The 16,876-nt window shown below is 46.9% G+C and overlaps 1 protein-coding gene across 3 annotated transcripts in view; it reads left to right on the forward strand.

Moving 5' to 3' along the window:
- Elovl2 (ELOVL fatty acid elongase 2) overlaps positions 1-16,876 on the forward strand; it is a 40,321-nt gene that overhangs the window by 11,563 nt on the left and 11,882 nt on the right. For all 3 annotated transcript variants that reach the window (XM_087591317.1, NM_001415678.1, NM_001109118.2), the window contains 2 exon segments: positions 11,419-11,482; positions 15,459-15,646. In XM_087591317.1, coding sequence (XP_087447443.1) covers positions 11,467-11,482; positions 15,459-15,646 — 204 coding nt within the window. In that variant the 5' untranslated portion in view covers positions 11,419-11,466.

Genomic DNA, 16,876 nt, shown 5'->3' on the forward strand with positions numbered 1-16,876 from the left:
CCCATGCCTGCTTCTAGCCAACAGTAAGCAGAAGGGTCAGAGAAAGGGGGCGTGGCTGTCTCGGCTGCCATGAGAGATGTGGGTATATTTTTCTAGGGTAGCATCTACTATGGAGGTAAAACCCTGCATCTAGTTACAAATCTAGGACCAGATACCCAGGAGCAAACATCCTCTAGGAGAAGCAACAGCTACCGAGGAACTCTGCAGTCACCATTGGTTGGTGGATATGAGCAAAATCCGTTTATAACCCAACCCTGCACCTAATCCTAATTAGGTCCATTTGAAGGAAGAATGTTAGGGGACCAGTTTTAGGTTCAGGCAAAGGAATTGGTTCTATCCATAGAAATGTGGTACTTAGAAAAAGAAAGTTGATAGTTCTACCCTGCTCTGAAAGTGTTTGCTTAGCCTGTTGACAAGTAGAATGGATCCAGAAGAGAACTCGGTAACACTTGTTCATAATCCCAGAACTCTGGAAGTAGAGGCAGGAGGATCTCCTCGAGTTTGAGGCCAGCCTGGACTACATAGTGAGACCCTGTCTCAGAAATCAAAATAAATAAACAAAAAACCAGAAGGGAATGCTCTAGACCAGTGGCTCTCAACCTTCCTACTACCGCAACCCTTTAACATAGTTCCTAGTGTTATTGTGAGCCCGACCATAAAGTTATTTCATTGCTATTTCATAACTGTGATTTTACTACTTTTGTGGATTATAATGTAAATATATGTTTTTTTTTTCTTTCTTTTGGAGCTGGGGACCGAACCCAGGGCCTTGCACTTGCTAGGCAAGCACTCTACCACTGAGCTAAATTCCCAACCCTGTAATGTAAATATATGATATGCAGGACATCTACTGTGCAACCCCATAAAGGGGTCGTGATCCACAGGTTGAGAGCCACTGGGGTAGAAGTTGAGGCAGTCTAGAGAGCACTACATAGGTAGGCATGTGCCTGAAATTTTATACTCAATATATCTCTACCTCTGTGGAAGGAGGAGGAAGGGAGGGGAAGGGAAGGAAGGAAGGAAGGAAGGAAGGAAGGAAGGAAGGAAGGAAGGAAGGGGAAGGGAAGGAAGGAAGGAAGGAAGGGGAAGGGAAGGGGAAGGGAGGGGAAGGAAGGAAGGAAGGAAGGAAGGAAGGGGAAGGGAAGGGAAGGGAAAGGGAAGGGGAAGGGAAGGGAAGGGAGGAAGGAAGGAAGGGGAAGGGGAGGAAGGAAGGAGAAGGGAAGGGAAGGAAGGAAGGAAGGGGAAGGGGAAGGGAAGGGAAGGGAGGAAGGAAGGAAGGAAGGGGAAGGGAAGGGAAGGAAGGAAGGAAGGAAGGGGAAGGGAAGGGGAAGGGAGGGGAAGGAAGGAAGGAAGGAAGGAAGGAAGGGGAAGGAAGGAAGGATCAGACCACTGACAAGGTAGAGGGTGGGGAAAGGACTTCCTGAGCTGATTGGCTGGGAAGGCAGGGGCCAAGCCAGAGGCCTCCTCTTCAAATAGCCCAAGAGCCTCCACGCGCTGGCTGTGTGTGAATCCAGGCCGGGAGCCGTGGGTTGGACTGGATGGCTGGACGGGGAGGAGAAGAGAATAAGGCTCTCAGTGAACAGGAGCCCTGCAATCAGAATGTGTGCCTGGGGTTTCCTCCCAAGTTAGGGCATCGCCATCAGATGTGTAGGTTGTCACTGTCCGTATGCAGCTCCCATTTTCATCTCGAGATTTTCACAAGGTCACTTCAGTCCAGTGAGGTGGCTCTGCAGGTACTGGCACTTGCTGCCATGGCAACCTGAGTTGGACCCTGCAAGGTGTCCTCTGACCCTCACACGCATACGACCTGAGTCAATGTACAAAATTACTGGTAAGTCACTCCTTCATGAATTCATTTCTCCTCACAACCAAACTATATGTTTCACAGTTACTTCTTAGGCTGTTACAGGCTTGTGTAAGAAAGGTAATCTAACCATCAAAATTGACATTTTCATATTTTTTAAAGCTACATTTTTTTGAAAGGCAAATTTAAGAAATGATAAATATTAGTACCCAAACTTTCTCAATACTGGCTTATCACAGACAAATGTTTTTTTGTTGGTTAAAAGGTGAGAAAATTAATTTAAACTGTAGAAACTTAAGAGATTACCATATAGCATATTTATTGTAGTATTATCTACTTGGAAATTGCTAAAATATAGATTTCTTTAGGTGTCTTGAGCACAAAAAAGTGGGAAGGGAATGTATAAGTTGGTTTGACTTGACCATTTCAAAAATGTATGTATATTTCAAAACATGTTGTATACTATTAACATGCAATTTTTATTTATCAATTATAAGTTATTTCAAAAATATAAATCTGAATATAAGGATGGTTTAATCTTTAGCTAGAGTGGTAATGATATATGTAAAGTTCACATGTAATTGGACTACTGTCTGCAGACTAGCGATAATCGCATCCTCTGGTTTCCATTGCTGGACACTGGTTAAGATAGAGGTCATCTTCTGAGTCCAGCGGCCATGTTAGAAGCACGTGTGAAGGATAGTACAGAAGTGCACTGTCTTAGTGACTCTAGGGTAGAGCTAGAAGTTCCAGGAACTCTTAATAAAAAGCCCTGTTCCAGGTGAGAAATGCTTTAGCAGCACCCACTTCCACTGTGGTGGGAAGGAGGCAGAGAAGAGATAACTGAAGTCCAAGGCCACACAGTTTTCTCCCTGAGTCCAGAGGAGAACCTGGATCTGTTGATCCTTACACCGGTCCCTTGTCAAAGGGAGGCTCGTCAGTGTCACAGTGAAACGTTCGTTTCTAAGGTTCCTGTGGAATTATGAGAAGTGATGTGATTATGTAGGATTTTATTTAATATGTGAGACGTTGCACCCCTCTGTATCCTGGCTTCCCATTAAATGTGTGCAGGCTGAGAGTCTTAGGGGCTTAACAGAAATAGCCTTACTCCAATGGTGTTCTCTAGGTACAAGTAGGCGCTGTGGCGTGGGCAAGTGGCTTTCTTTAAAGTTATTAGGAGTATGAAGACCGGAGAAGAGCAGAGTAAGATGAACAATTTGGTGAGAAGCAACTGTGTGGTGAGCTCCACGAAGCCCTTTTCTCCCTAGGTCTTTTAGAGGCCCTGTACCAGTAAGACTGTGGGCACGGGAACAGTGCGGTAGCCAGCTGCATCCTCCCCACACGGCCTGCTTGTCAGGAGCAGCAAAGGAGACTCTACTTAAAATCAGTTTCCAGATATGTGTGGTGGGCATGCAGCCCTGACCAAGCTTCCCTTGTAGGTGGGATTGCTCCTGCACTTCCTGTGCGTCACAGAGGGCGCCTGCCCTGGCAGCTCACCCGCCCAGCCTGACCTCTCTCAGGCTTTCTGCTGGCTGCCACAGCCAGCTACATTGCGACCGGGGGCTGTTTCGTTAAAGCTACGCCAATGAGTTGGACTTTCTCTCTCTACACCAGCAACAGTTTGAGAAAACATTCAGTCTCGCATCGTTTTCTTTGACTTTTCTAATATATCTAAACCCAACATGTTTTCTTTACCCAGTCAGATGGAAACTTCAAGTCCCTGCTTCTCCAGAGACGAATTTTGACCCCATTTGAGAAACAACTAGAACACTGATTGGGCCAAGATAGCATTAAAAAAGCACCCTGTCCTGAAAACATTTCTGCTAAAGGGAGAGCCAGGCAGGGTTCTCCATCCTCCCTCTCCTGTCCCTGCCACTGTTGATGCTACTGGATTGATGCCTTCTCTTTTCCAAGGTAGAAGAAAAACACTACAGAGCTCTTAGAGCTGTGTTGACTACAACAGTGGCATGCTCTAAATGACACAAAAGTGCATCTTTAAAGAGAGTTGAAGAATTCAGTGTAGACAATATCTTAAAACCATAAAGTCATGATGTGCCAATTAGTGTACTTGTGTGTTTGTTTTGAGCAATCAGGTAGTTTCCAGTGGTTGCTCTAGGGAACAGATTGAGGCTAAAGGGGGGGGAGGGGTTTGGTTACGCTCTCCTATACATATGGCTTTGAACAGCTGGGCTTTTTCCTTTTTAAATTTTTTTGTTGCATTTATAACTTTGAGATATGGTGGGGTTGGCTTGAAGCTGTTTTTACTTAGCACTTTAATTAGAGCATACACACTCCCTTCTGAACAGTGGTGGGATTCACGCAGGCCACTAAAGGCCCTATGAGGCCGTCCATTGTTGCTGCTGTGGTACACATCACTGCTGATAAGACTGCAGAAGCATTCTCTTGCTGAGGGGGAAGGCCCTCTCTTCTCTCTGCATCTTCTAAAACATAGAGAGCAGAAACAGAGAGAGACTGTACATTGATTTCTCTGGAATATCTAGGGGGGAAATTGAAACATTGCCTGCGGGATTTGGGAACAAACTTATCAGACATTTCGTGTGAACAGACCTCTCTCCACATAACCTGTTCATTAGATCAAGGTTCCTTTTGTGAGTTGTGTGTGTTTGTTTCAAAGTCTGTGATAATTTTGCGTTTGCTGATTCTTGGTCAGCAATATCTCAGGGTCAGTTCTTTTTGGAGGAGTCTGGCGTTCCTCCTACCAGCTTTGAGATTGGGGGAGAAGGAAGAACAAGAGGATGGGAGAACAAACACTTGTTAGTTTGTCTCTTTAAAACTGTGGGCCGGAAAGGGCCTCAGAGATCACATAATCACCCTGAATAACTTTTGTACTGTAATTTTAAAAAGTAGCCTCCAGAGGCTGAATAAAAGACATACGATGATTATGTTTAATTAGGATCATTTCGTACTACACGGTGCTTTCTAGTACCTAATGAATAGAAACATTTATGGTAAGAGAGGGGGTAGTCATAGTTATTAGCATGCTTATTTAGAAGGCGTCTGACAGTAGCCAAGAGAAAACCTAAGACAGGATGTCTGATGTTGCTCATTTCTGAAAACGGGCATCAAAGTCTTGCATTTACATTGTTTTGACAATATTTCGGCAAAGACTTTGGCTTTGTCCTGTGTGTGTAGCTCATAGTAATTTCGTCTTCTGTTCCCGACATCTACAGACAGACACCTGCCACTGCCTTCTTCTCGCCCATAGAGGCCCCATCCATTGTCCACTGCCTTATGAGCCCTCAGTGATGGACAATGAGACATGGCCTGTTAGCGTCCTTATGATGCTGAGGTGCGAGTACCTACAGTTGGCTTGCAGTGCCCTGTCTCAGAGGCCGAGAGAATGAGCTTCCCGGTCTCGTACCCACAGCCCAGCTTCATCCCGCCTTTTGGCAGTGACCACTAACGATGGTCACTTGACATTGTCTCCACAGAAAAGCCAAGGGGAAGTCTTCTAGGGAAGACTAAAAAAAAGGGGGGGTGGTGGTGGAGAGATGGCTCAGTGGTTAAGAGCACTGACTGCTCTTCCAGAGGTCCTGAGTTCAAATCCCAGAAACCACATGGTGGCTCACAACCATCTGTAATAGGATCCAATGCCCTCTTCTGGTGCATCTGAAGATAGCCACAGTGTACTCATATACAATAAATAAATAAATTAAAAACGACTTCATTTAAAAAAATCTTTTTGACTTCATCAAAAATATATTGGAATGCTGCAGATATCTTTGTAATATATAGCTCTGCCTAGAAATAACGCAGAGATGCCCTTTGCTTGGAAAATTAGGAATAAAATCTGACCTACACTTTCCCATGAAATCGTGAGAAGCCTTGCTTTGTTTCCTATTCAAAGGGATAGCACTTGTCCCTGAGAAGCGCCGTCTGCTTCTCTCTGCTCAGCACTTGACAACCAGAGCACATGCGGACACAATTTCCTTTCATCGCTGCTGCTGCTGGTGAAAGAGCCTCATTCTTCCCGCGTCCCTACATTCTGAACCTGGCTCTGTTCTGGCTTTTCTGAGTATGGAAATCTGGTTTTGGCTTAATCTCCAAGGAGTGTTCTATTAGCTGCCCACTTCCTGTGGAAGCAGAGGTTGTAATGGTTATGGCAAAGATCTTGACCTAGTAGAATTGCTTGTTGTGAAGCTGGACTCCTTGTTCAATGTGTAGTGGGTTTTGTTTTACTCAGTTAATATTAACTGTTTGGTATCTATTAATAAGACCAAAATGTTATAAGAAAAAAGTTTGCATTTTATTTCCATTCTTACATTTTAAAAAATTATTTAAATTAATTTCATCATTTGTATTTAGTGCATACAGTACTATGTTACATGAGGGCGCACACATCATACGCTGATCATGTCCCGTTCATCCTCCCCACTTCTCTTCTCACCCATCTCCTCCTCCTCTTGATCGACTTTCTTCTAGAATTCCCCATTTGCTCATCATAGATGTACAGACAGTTTTGCATATCTCTGTAAGATCTACCAACCACAATGAGTTTGCTTAATATGATCATCTCCAGTTATATCCCTTTTCTTGCAAACAACTTAGTTTTCCATTATTGCTGGGAAAAAATTCATCCTGTACATATCTGATGTGTTTTTTTCACTCTTCCGTTGTTGGGCAGCAAGGCAGTTCTGTTACTTAGCTATGTAAGTAGTGCTTCTGTAAACATGGATGAGCCTGGGTCTCTGGGATTGTTGACTGAGAGTCCAGGAAGTCGCCCAGTTCCAGAAGCTGGGATCTATGACGGATCTAGTTCTTTGATTAAGGAATGCCCATGCTGACTCTCATGGTGTCTGGGCGAGATCTCACTCCATCAACTGTGTGTCCTCACTAACATTTGCTGTTTTCTTAAAGACCAGTCTGGCTTGGGTGAGGTGGAGTCACAGTATACTTTTCATTTGCATTTCTTTGATATTCAGTGAAGAACCGTGACTTCTAAATTGACTAGAAAGAAATTAATTTAGTATACTAATTTTTATGAAATATACTTAATGAAATATATTTAATAAAATACCTTTAACCCATCCTCCTTCCCTGGTCTCTCGAGCATGGGACAGGGAGGGAGGGGAGGTGGGAGTCTGGGGGCGGGGATCTGGGGGCGGGGGCCTGGGGGGCCTGGGGGCAGGGGCGGTGTTGCAGGCTTGCTCCACTGCATCGGTTCTTTCTGAGCACAGTTGTCTTTCTGCCTGTGTTCCCTGAGGAACAGCCATGGGGAATCCTGGGAAACAGACCTTTGCTATCTTTGACATCACCCCTTTTGTGTCCCGTGTTCTGCACTCAGAGGGCAGTGTCTGGCCACTCCGCCACTCCCCCTCTTTGGGCTGAATTGATTTCAGAACATTGGGTTCTTGTGCAGGGTGGGTTGTGCAGCAGTTCGCAGAGGATGCTGAGAGGCGAGGGAGAGCCAGTCCTCCCACTGTAGCACATGCAGATAGAGCAGATAGACACTCATACCTGTCACACTCTAGAAAATTAACTGTTCTTTAAAGCCCATTACTGAAATTTCGCTGGGCATTCCTGGCTATAAAACCTAGAATGGGAAAGACTGGGAGCTGCGACACTTGAGCAGCAGAGGGCTTGCCAAGAATCAAGAAACCTTGGGTTCCGTTCCTAGTTTGTTTAAGAGCTTGCCTAGTTAGGGTTTCATTAGACATGGTGCCTATGATTTCAACATCACTCTAATGCTTGCTGGAGGTTTCCCAGCATCCCTCTCCGCTCTGACCCATTCTTCACTCGCCAAAGACAAATTCCTAGTGCCCAGTCCTTATCCTGTCAAACCTGCCAAGAAGTGTGTTGTCACCAGGGAGAGAGAGGTCAGAAGTGGAGCCCCACAGTGTGCTAGCCCCAGCTGTAGGGTGACTGGGGAATTCATTCATTAAGAGAGTCATTGTACAAGTGCTGTGGAACCCCTAATGAGTGTCACACAAAGAGGCTTTTGCACAGCTTGGGAGGAGGGAAATACCGAGAAAAGAAAATTCACTTAAGAGCATCCAGGCATCAGCAAGCTGATTCCACGAGGTGGCTCAGAAGCATGTGATGCCATCGGATCACTAATAATCAGACGTAACCTGGGGCAGAGTGCACAGAGGGACATGGATACAGGGGAGCAAGGAAGCAGACAGAGGCCACTGGACTCTAGTCCAGCCAGCCAAAGGAGGTAATAACAATTATTTGATTTTCCCACATTTCCAGATTTTAGCCAAGTAAGAATGCCAGTTCCCGGGCCAAGTGTGGCAGTCCATGCCTTTAATTCCAAATCTCAGGGCACTGAGATGAGGGATCTACAAGTTCTAGGTCATCCCGGGCTGCATAGAGGAACCAACAAAGCAAGTTCCTCTTGAAGTGACCAGTTAGATGCCAAGGAGTTGGGCCATTTGCATAGGCTATCCCTTGGCTTGCCCTACTGCAGTCCATTGACTGAATAATCCCAGGAGTTGGTCAGCAGGCTCAGCGCTCAGTCATCTGAGCACAAGGTAAAGATCTCATTTTCTATAGTCCCTTGTCCCTGAGGGGACACATTTCCTCCTGAGTCCCCTACGACTCAGCTCTGGCCTGAGGCTCCTGGGACGTTTCTGGCACTGGAGTCACGCCCTATTTCCTGACTTACGGTCACCCAACTCTAAAGCATCACTGTCCTTGGAAACGTACAAAAGGAGAAGAAAGATTTTTACATTTTTACACTCAAATGTAATCCTTTGTTTTATGGTCTCAATGCGCTTGTTTTGAAAAGCAGTGAACTTCTGGTGAAATTGCCTATTCTGTCTTTAAACCATTCTCCAAAACCAGCTGATAAGACAGAAGAGACACCAAGATCCTGAACACTTTTTTTTTTCTTTTTCTTTTTTCTTTTTTCCGGAGCTGGGGACCGAACCCAGGGCCTTGCGTTTGCTAGGCAAGCGCTCTACCACTGAGCTAAATCCCCAATTCCCTGAATCACTTTTTAAAGTAAAATATAATGCTCCCATAAACAGACTCAAGTCTGCAAAGCAGGACCAGTGAGACGGCTCAGCAGTAAGGGTGCTTGCTACCAAGCCTGACAGCCTGAGTGTGAGCATGTTCACAGCTGTAAAATGCTGGGGGCTGGGGCTGGTTTGACTTGACCTCCAATTGGGGCAGTTAGGGGTGGGTGGGCATCCAGTCAGCACTGTGGTGACAGAAAGCTGAGTTCACCCTTTCTGGTCTCTGGTTCCTCAAGCGCTCGCAGAAGCCAGTGGTTAGGGTGAGGGCATATCTCGAGCAAGCTGCTGAGGTCTCTGTAGTCTGCCGTGGAGCTGCAGAGTGGGACACCAGTCCTCCTGGTGGGCTTCATACCTATGGGAGGAGTGGGAGCAAGCGGGTCTTAGCCAGTGCTGCCTCTAGCTGGTTAAGGTGAAAGGAGCCTGGTGGAAGGAAGAGTTAGCACAGGGAGTACCGTGTTAATAGTGGACACGATTAGGTGGGAGCCCAGCTTGCTTAGGGTGTGCAGAACTATGGCTTCTCAGTGCTTATGATGCTCGTGGCTTTCTTTAACCGCCGCCCTCCATATGGCATCATTTTCCTTTTGCTTGAAGACATCTTCAGCATACTCTGAAGTGCAGTCCCGCTGGCTACAGACGCTCCCTTACGTGTATGTGCAAGTGTCCTTATAAAACCCATAGTTTTGAAGGATATCCCCCACCCCCCGCACACACACACCCATGGTCCTCAGGCAAACACTGCTCTGCTCTCTGCTGCCACACTTGTCTTTCCTAGTGATGTCTGCATTCCGACCGTCTGAGCCACTGGAGACCCTGGTCATCAGAGGTTCCCTGACGAACTGAACCTCATGTGCTTGCGTCTGTGGCTTCTGAATGCCTCTCCCTTTGACACAATACCCAGAGGTTCAGAAATCAGCAGGAGCCTCACCTCTTCCTGGTGTGTCTCAAGGATATTTAAGTTAAAAATGCTGCCCTGTTCTAGTACAGTTCTGAGGAGCCTCATAATACTTTTTTTGCCCTGGAGTTCTGAATTACTCTCTGGACCAAGAAGTCCAGGAAGATGAGGACCATGTACCCTGACTTTGCACTTGGCGTCTAACATGGCACTGGCATCAGTGTTCGGTAACTGGTCAGTGGATAACAAAGAATGAAAGACAAGGCCCCTTTTATCCTTTTCCCTCTCAGCTCTCTCTTCCTGTCTTCTTCTGTTTCTTTCCACATTGTAAGTAAATTTCTGCAAATTTACAGCAGCAACGAGTTCGTATCCTACTAACTCCAGCTTTCTTAGCTCCGTAAATTTTGGAAAATGGACTTTGAACCCTAGCAAACAAACGAAAAGGTTTAAACATTTGTGAATGGTGTGGCAACTGCCAGGAGTTATCTGTGAGGTTAATACCCTGATCTGTTGAAGAACGAGAGGTCCAACCAGACCTGCACATCGTTAGCTGCACAACTGGGATTCGCCCCTCAAGATGCAACGTCACTGCCCTTTCTCAGACCTGTAGTTATCCTAAGATGCTCCACGTAGAAGCCGAAGATGAAAAAAGGTGTCTACAAAGTTCAGGGATGCTTTGACCAGAACACTTTCTATAGAGAGATTATGAAGTAAGAAAGACTCTAACTCACTGGCTCTGTGGCAATGAGTGTTGTCCACTCCACAGCCTCCCTCCCACGCTTCCTCAGGTCCTGAAGACCTTTTATTTTTTCTTGAAATTTTAGGATCAAAAAGCAAATAGAACTAGGTCCCAAACACACAGTCACAAACACACAGGTCCTGTCCTCAGATGACGGTGCATCAGCCCTCTTCTCTCAGCCTGGCCTGTGAGTGTCCCGGCGGGAGGTGCTTGGGGTCATGGCTGCATTCCATACAAGACAGTTCTGAGGCTGTCACACCCAACTACTACCAAAGTCACCACCCGAAATTCCTTCTCAGAACCCTGGATCTCACTCTTCATCTCCATTGCTTGAAGGGAAGTTCCAGGCCTTTATGATAGGGGAGGGAGATGAGCATCCATTGCTGACTTGAGCAGACAGCAACTGGCAAGGGGTAGGCCAGGACGGTGGTAGCCAAGTGTCACCTTTAGATGCTTAGCAACCGCATAGCCCAGTCTGAATCTGAATGACAAGAATTAATCCAACACCACAGGTGACATTCTTTACTGTAATGTTAATTAGTGCTGATGTGCAAACACAGTGATAGAAAACTAGCTCAATGCTCAGTTTCTGTCTGGACTGGAAAAGCACACATCCTTTAAGGGATTGGCTCTGTGAAGCCTGGAGCTGCTGAATCCCTGGTGGAAACTATGACACCCCATTCCCTACAGCAGCTTTCAGTGTAGCCATACGGAAGAGCTTTGCCTGTAAGCATTTTAGAGGTGAATGGAATTGAGGGAGTGGCCCCAAGTGTCCGAGTCCACCCTCTGTTTTGGGACTCTTGTTACTGAGAAAATACAAGAGGGTCGTTCGCTCTGCAGTCTTTGCAAGTTGGCTACAGCAAGGCTGAGCTTCCTGTCCACTCTCAAGTCTGCAGTCCCAGACCTTGAAGCTGAAGCACTCACAGTCTCAGGAGCTACAGGTTGGTCATGTCGAGGCGGTTACAAAAGAAAAGGCTACTTACTTTCCCCTCTCTTTCAGGAGCAGCTGAAGGCCTTTGATAATGAAGTCAATGCTTTCTTGGACAACATGTTTGGACCACGGGGTAAGTAAGCAGCTTGGGAACCCGCCGGAAGAATGCTATTTGCATGTGGGAAAGCACCATAGTCGGGTTCTGAGAAGACTGCAACAGCTTTCCTTTTCTTTATTGGATATTTTATGCATTTATGTTTCAAGTGTTATTTCCCTTTCCCCCTCTCGCATACCCCTCCCCCTCCCACCCACCCACTCCCACCTCAACACCCTGACATTCCCCTACACTTGGGAAATGAGCCTTCACAGGACCAAGGGCTTCTATTGATGCCAAACAATGCCATCCTCTGCTACATATACAGCTGGAGCCATGGGTCTGTCCGTGTGTACTCTTGGGATGGTGTACCCTGAGAGCTCTTGGGGGTCTGGTTGGTTGATATTGTTGTTCTTCCTATGGGGTTGCAAACCCCTTCAGCTCCTTCAGTCCTTTCTCTAACTCCCCGTGCTCAGTCCGATGATTAGCTGCAAGCATCCTTATCTGTATCAGTAAGGCTTTGGCAGAGGCAGAGCCTCTCAGGAGACATCCATATCAGGCTCCTGTCAGCAAACACTTCTTGGCATCCTTGGCACCAGCAATAGTGCCTGGGTTGGTGGCTGCACATGGGGAGGCGAGCTTTCCTTCTTCTCATAGCTTGGAGATCATTTGGACCATTCCCCAGTTTCTGATGAGGCTCTGCAACTGTTCTAAGTGAATGGTGATTTTACCGAAACTGTGCGGTTTGAAGGGATGTTCCATTCTTTCTCCTTGAGGGCCCTTTGTGCTGGGCCAGCCGGCTGCAACCTCTGCTCTCTCTGCTTACAGTTATAACTCCCTGGGGGAGGAACCGCCCAGAGTAGAGGGCATAGCCTCTTGCTTAGGCCGGAGGCTACAGGAACTATGCATTCTTAGGGACCACAGCTTTCTGTTTGATTCTCTGAGTAGAGAGTTAAACATTGATCTCTCTGAACTAAGTTCACACTGAACTTTGCTGTCAGTAGATTGGTGGGAGCTGGCGTTAATACAGACTTGGGGTCAGTTGAAAAAAGAGTCGCAGGGCCTTACTCTGCTTCATCTCCGGGAGATTATAAGATTTGCAATTTGATCACTGAATTGGGTTACTACAGTCACATCAAGAATCCCTGTCCCTTCCTAAAGGTGACTGCCCCTCCCAGCCACTTCAAAGGCACCCTCAGCTTTTTCTGATCTTGTGCACACCACATCCGTGGTACTGCGGGATATGCCAGACACAAAGAGTAGCACTACTCAAATCCCCGCCCCCCAAAGCCACAACGGACACTTGCTGCCATGTTTTAGCTGCACAGGTGTGATCACCATTCACTGTGCACATGGATAGCAGCATGGCAGACGCAGGAAAGACTTTCAGCTGCCAGACGGTGTACTTTACACAACTCTCCTCCTGACACTACGCATGTAAGTCCAGGTGAGACGAGAGGGAGATAGTTCTCTGCAGAGCACAGGTGAAGTTTGAGGAGGAAAACCTAGCACAGGGAACAGTCAGGATGCAGCCTACACACTAGGCCACAAGTATGCACTCCCTAGGACTGGGGGACTTTGAAGGTGACAGAAACACATTCCTGCAGTTCTGAAGTCAAGGCAGGGCTCACGTTGTCCCCATGACATCTGGTGCTGTTCTCCCAGTGTCGGGTTGCTGGCAGGCTGGTGTCCTCGGCCTCTAGATGCATCACTGTCTTCAAATAGTATTCCTTATTTCTTCTGTCCCTGTCTTGTAAGACATTGCTGACTGGGTTAGGGCCTACCCTAATCAGTATGATGCACCACGATTACAGCTGCAGGGACCCTGGTTCTGAGGGAAGCCACGTGTGTAGCAGCAGGAGTTGAGCATGTCTCGGAGGGACACAGTTCAGAGGCAGCACCATAGCTTGGGTAGGGAAGCTGACCACTGTGAGCTTTTTGCCCTCTGTGGCTCTATGCTGGGGTTCTCGAGGGACCCCAGGAATGGCCATGTTGTTTACCTGAAAGGACTGCTTTGAGAACGCTGTCAGTTCACATGAGGCTTTAGATGGTGCCTGGCATGGAGAAAGTCCTCACAGTAGCTATGGCAGGATAGCCAAATAAGAAATCAAAGTTGCCGCCATCTTGTTAAGCAAAAGAAGCTGTGGTTGTGAAAGGGAGTGAGAAATGGCTCCCTTTAGAAAGTAGGGCTGCACATAGGCATGAGAGGATGAGCAGGAAGGCACTTAGCACACGTGCTTCCAGAGGAAGCTGGCTTTCTGAGCTGTCAGAAAGGCCGTGGTGGACCTGACCTCGGAGCTCCCATCTTTATCCTTCTCACCAAGGGAGCTGTCTGTCCAATTCTCCCTGGCACAGCAGCGGTGCTCACAATGGCACTCTCCACGTTAGTGTAGTCTGTGAGGGTGACAGGAAATGGTCAGAGTAGAAAAGGTCAGAACAGACAGTGTAGGGCATTCCAGCAAGAACCAGCAAGGTCAAGAAAGGCTCACAGCTGTGGAACTACGCTATCTGTGTAGGATACAAACGGCACACACACGTGATTCCAGCCAACCTTTAAACAAAGGAGGCTAATGAGCAAACTCCACTCGTGCCTACAGGCCACGCCCAGGGGTTACCTTGTGACAGAGCTTGAGCGTGGGTTTGGGGGGCATCAACTCTTTATTCTCTGGAGGAAGGGCTCTTGGCGAATCTTCGCTCTTGTCCCTGCTGTAGACACTTCTAGTCCTGACACAACTGTATCTGCAGCTTTGTAGGAGGCTGTCCTCAGCCAGCCACTCCAGGGCTGTGCTGTTTTGTCCTCGGTGCCACCAGAGCCACGTGCTCCCCACTGTGGATGCCACCGCCCAGTGAACTCAGCCGGGTTTGCTGGGATCCTGCATGGATCGTGGGCATTATGGATTAAGATTCAGTGTCAGTGTGCCCTCTTCCCCCGATCCTTCCCATGGGAGGTGCCAGGAAGGCACCTGGGTGGAGGTGGTGGCTGTAACTCAGGGCAGACACTGCTGCCACCCACCCTATTGCCTTCTCTCTGTCTGTTTTCATCTGTAAGAAGTGTCAGCATGAACAAAGGCAGTGATGGAAGTGAACCACTCAGGAGCTTCCTCTCACCTTTCAGTGTCCAACTGGAGCTATTTGTTCCATGAAAGCTTTGTAAATTTAAAGATGTGTGTGTGTGTGTGCGTGTGTGTGCGTGTGTGTGTGTCTATATGTCTGTCTGTCTGTCTCTGTATGTGTGTATCTGTGTGTGTGTTTGTGTGTCTGTCTGTCTGTCTCTGTATGTGTGTCTGTATCTCTCTCTCTGTGTGTCTGTCTCTGTATGTGTATCTGTATCTCTCTCTCTGTGTGTGTGTCTGTCTCTGTATGTGTGTCTGTATCTCTCTCTCTCTCTCTCTCTCTCTCTCTCTCTCTCTCTCTCTCTCTGTCTGTCTCTGTATGTGTATCTGTATCTGTGTGTGTGTGTGTGTGTTACCCTTATCTGAAGCTTTGTTCTGTACTTTGTTACACACAATTTACTACCATAAAATTTAATGGAAAATTTCAGAAGAAACAATCTGTATGTTGAAAACCACCTGTTTTAAGTAGCATGTCCTTTCTGGAAACTGAATTATCCTATTTGGTCAGTGTATCCTGGTCGAGAGTGCAGTAACCCAGAGCTGGTATTAGCATCTGTTTTGGCGATGCTAACCATTTGGCTAACACAGAGAAAACCATAAACTGCATTCTTTAAGTGAAAAGATGCGAGTTCCCAACTTAATAAGAAGAATTCCAAAGCCGAGGTTGCAGAGAAAGAATCAGGGTATCTGTGAGTCTGTCCAGGGGAAAGCAAGTTGACCTGGTTATGTGAGTTCCTCTCAAACACCGAGTGCTCAGTGAGGGTGGGACTTGTGCTCACTGGACACCGTGGGACGAGCCCCATCCATGGGGGCGCCTGTTCCACAGATGAATACGTGTGTCAGGCTTGCTAACCACGGGGAAGTCGCTCCTCGGGCTCCTCACCATAAACATTTCTTTGCAGATTCTCGAGTTCGAGGGTGGTTCCTGCTGGACTCTTACCTCCCCACCTTCACCCTCACCATCGTGTATCTGCTCTCAATATGGCTGGGTAACAAGTACATGAAGAACAGGCCTGCTCTTTCTCTCAGGGGAATCCTCACCTTGTATAACCTCGGAATCACACTTCTTTCTGCATATATGCTGGTGGAGGTAAGTGTGTGTGGCCCGCACTCTGGCCTGCTTAACTCAGCAAGTATCTGAGTTTGAGAGCCGGTTAGGTGTACCTTCCAGAGCGGTGCCATCAGTGTTTTACCACCGTGTCAGATGCGAGAAAAAGTTGTTCTTGCACTGAGACTCTGCCTATCCAAAGTGTCAGAAGCCCTTGCTTCTAACTTGAGTTGAGGCCTGCTTTTGTGTTCCTTAGCCAAATTAAAACTAGAATCATGGCCTGGCTTGAAAGGGCTTTGGAAAGTCACATCTTTTACTTTTCTTCCCTTATATATTCTATGACTCGAAGGCTTAGCAGAGTTACTCTGTATGTAAAAGTCAAGTTTCACATGCAGTCAGTGTTCAGGTCCGGGTACAGAGATGCTGGTGTTTCTGTGGAGAGTCCTACCCAGTCTTCGGAATGTGCTGGCAGGCCTAGCTTGATGCTAGTGGGCTCTAACTGCCTACCAAGCCTCCTCCCTTTAGCTCCTTCTCAACCTGCAAAGCATCAAGCCAAAGGCAGAAGTAATGGTCTCTTTGCCTAATGCCAGGAGAAATCTAAGCTATTCAACTTGTTCTAGCAAAAATTAAAAGGAGAAAAGGGACAAAAATAGTAGTTTTTAAGGAAAAATTAGGATAAAGCTATCCAGAAAGGTTATAAATGCCCAGTAATGATGCAAGTCAGACTTTTCCACCGGCCATGAATTTTAAAAGGTGGTAATGCTTGTCTTAAAATGCAGGTTTGTCACTGTGACTTTATTTTGCACACTAGCTAACGTGCACCATTTTAATAGTAGCCATTAGCTGTTGCCATAGTGACTACAATGAAGCACTGGTGGGTGGAATTTGGGAGAGGAAAGCTGTGTAAACAGTCTCCGTATCTCATCGCAGGAGGACCATGAAGTCTACTGACACAGAGACAGTTTTACGTTCTTTATTAAAGTGTATTAAGCATGGTAGGTGTAAGCCGGTCAGATAAAGCGATGGATTTAGTTTGGTTTTCTTGACACGGACTTTTTCTATGTAGCTCTGGCTGTCCTGGATCTCACTACATAAACCAGGTTGGCCTTGAACTCAAAGATTCATCTACCTCTGCCTCCTGAGTGCTGGGAATAAAAGTGTGTGTCACCATGCCCAACTCAGTTTCTTTACATGGCTGAAGGGAAAGAGGCCCTCCCTTGGTCAGGAGCCGGAAGCACACAGCATGGCAGGCTGCAGCCGCACGTGTTTGGA

The sequence above is a fragment of the Rattus norvegicus genome, chromosome 17, assembly GCF_021556685.1.
Source record: "Rattus norvegicus strain SHRSP/BbbUtx chromosome 17, alternate assembly SHRSP_T2T, whole genome shotgun sequence".
Classification (NCBI taxonomy): Eukaryota; Metazoa; Chordata; class Mammalia; order Rodentia; family Muridae; genus Rattus; species Rattus norvegicus.